General features: G+C 48.2%; 1 protein-coding gene across 2 annotated transcripts in view; it reads right to left on the bottom strand.

The window, feature by feature from the left end:
* The window catches only part of Ryr1 (ryanodine receptor 1), a 125,021-nt gene extending 124,761 nt beyond the window's left edge, over positions 1-260 (bottom strand). For both annotated transcript variants that reach the window (XM_023721638.1, XM_023721639.1), the window contains exon 1: positions 210-260. In XM_023721638.1, coding sequence (XP_023577406.1) covers positions 210-260 — 51 coding nt within the window. The remainder of the gene's footprint in view (positions 1-209) is intronic.
* Between the last annotated feature and the right edge of the window lie 2,049 nt (positions 261-2,309).

Raw genomic sequence — 2,309 nt, 5'->3', positions numbered from 1 at the left:
AGAGAGAGAGAGAGAGACAGAGAGAGAGAGACAGAGAGAGAGAGAGAGAGACAGAGAGAGAGACAGAGAGAGAAAGTGGCAGCCACTCAAAGTGTCAAAGAGATCTTAACCCTAAGAGACTACCAGCCAACAGGACAAAGACATTCACAGACAGTTACTCAGAGGGACCCAAGAAAGAGCCCAGAGACCGCTAAGCCAGAGGTACACACCGTTCGGAGGAACTGGACCTCGTCCTCGCCCTCTCCTCCTCCGTCACCCATGGCGTCGAGGCCCGTGAGGCCGGGGCTGAGGTCGGGGAGATGGCGAGAGGTGGGGGACTGGGGGCGGGCTGGGGTCAGAGCCCTCTGGGCACCGGCGAGGTGGATGGAACTGCGAGGAGGACACGCGTGCTGGACAGAGATGTGAGGAGGTCTCCGCCCCCCCAGCCCTTATTGGGCCAGGATGCCCAGACCACGCCCCCTCCATAGAGCCCCGCCCACACCCCCACAACACCCAACGCGAGGCGCGCAAGCTGAGGGTGGCTGTCTGAGCTTAGTTACACTTTCTCCACGCTGGAGGAGAGCAAGGTGCCGTCTTTCTGCAGTTTCACAGAGGGCAAACAGACCCTGCGGTGGGAAGCCCTTGCTGGGTGTTACATAACACGCCCAGGATGCTCCCCAGCATCTTCTGACCTCACGCCTGTAATTCCAGCACTCTCCTAGACTGTGGCAGGAAGAATTCAAACTCAGCAGTTTACAAGTCCAGGAAGACCTGGTCCCAAAAAAATTTTTTTTGAAGTCCCACGTGCCTATTGGTGATTTTATTTTATTTTATTTCCCATAATTTTATTGAGAATCAAATAGCAATGACTGGTCTCAAAAAAAAAAAAAAAAAGGATTAGGTGAGTAGCTCAGTACAAAGCCCTGAATTCAAATCCCAGTATAGGAAATAAAGAGTGACTTTGGTGAGGTGGGGCATGCCTGTAGTCCCAGCACTTGGGAGGCTGAGGCAGGAAGATCTTTGAGAGTTCAAGACCAGCCTGGGCTACAAAGTGAGTTCAAGTTCAGTCTGAGCTGCATAGCAAGACCCTGTCTGAAAGAAAGAAAGAAAAAAAAAGAAAGAAAGAAAGAAAGAAAGAAAGAAAAGACGAGCAGAGACTCTAAGACACATAGTGTGGGTCTTAAAAATCCATCTTTCACGTGCTTGCTGCCTTGGACAAGTTACTTAGCTTCTCTTGTGACTTGGTTTCCTCTCCTGGTGAGGGGAGTATTAATGGTGCCTACCTCATAGGGTTGTTAAGAGAGTTAAAAGAGAACATATTCACTGGGCTTGAAACAGTACCCACAGGTGGTAACCATGTGACTATGTTGCTGTTATTGTTAGTAGTACAAACTAACTGATGAAGCTAAAATTATAACCTAGCAGATGCCATTTGTACACCTGTTGTGTTTCAGGAGCCAGTCTAATATCATTTTCTTATATCTCACTTAACTTTCACAATTTATTCATGCTGTTTAGAGAAGAAAATAAAACATGAGGTGTCTGCCTGAATAGCTTTAAGGGTACAACCCAAAAAAATCATGTATCAAATGGGGAGGGGAGGGCCCAGGGAGATGGCTCAGCTGTATAAGCGCCTGCCTGGCTCGCGTAAGGTCCTGAGTTCAATCTCAGTTACCAAAAAAAAAAATAAATTAAATAAATAAAAAATGATTTATCAACCTCACAAATGGGAGGGAAACAGGGAGAAGGAAGAGGAAAGGAAAAATAAATAAATTATGTAGTCCTCACAACAATCTTGTGAGATATATCCTCTAGTTGTGCCCATCCGTGTTTTGTTTTGAGGCAGGGTCTCACTATGTAGCACAGGCTGGCCTTGAATTTGCAGTGATCCTCCTGCCTCAGCCTCCTGAGTGCAAGGACTACAGGCTTGGGCACCGCAACCTATTTAGGGTTCTTAACCATTATGCTTTACTGCCAGGATATTTGCATAAAATCTAATCACAACAAAACCCCACTTGCCAGGGCCAGACTCCACCCACACACTTGGGTCCAAAGGATTCTTTTCTCCCCTTTCCTCCCTGCCCTGTCTGCAGTTAGGCAAGCCACCCTTTTATACGGGCTCAGGCTCCGTAACCTGGGGAAAGAGCTAGATAATCTGTTAATCTGGCTCCCCATGCTGCTCCCCAACTGCTGTGAACTAAAACTGGCATCTGTGGACTGCACAGGCCCAGGGCGGGGACTCCATGCTCCTGGACCTAAGTGCCAGGCAGGCAGGTGACTTTGGAACTCAGGATCAGTTTCCTTATCTGTCAACTGGGCTAATTTGGAAG

The sequence above is a fragment of the Octodon degus genome, unplaced genomic scaffold (genome assembly GCF_000260255.1).
Source record: "Octodon degus isolate 3935 unplaced genomic scaffold, OctDeg1.0 scaffold00083, whole genome shotgun sequence".
NCBI lineage: Eukaryota > Metazoa > Chordata > Mammalia > Rodentia > Octodontidae > Octodon > Octodon degus.
Note: the sequence above shows the minus strand (reverse complement) of the source record. Positions and strands in the feature narration are given on the sequence as shown.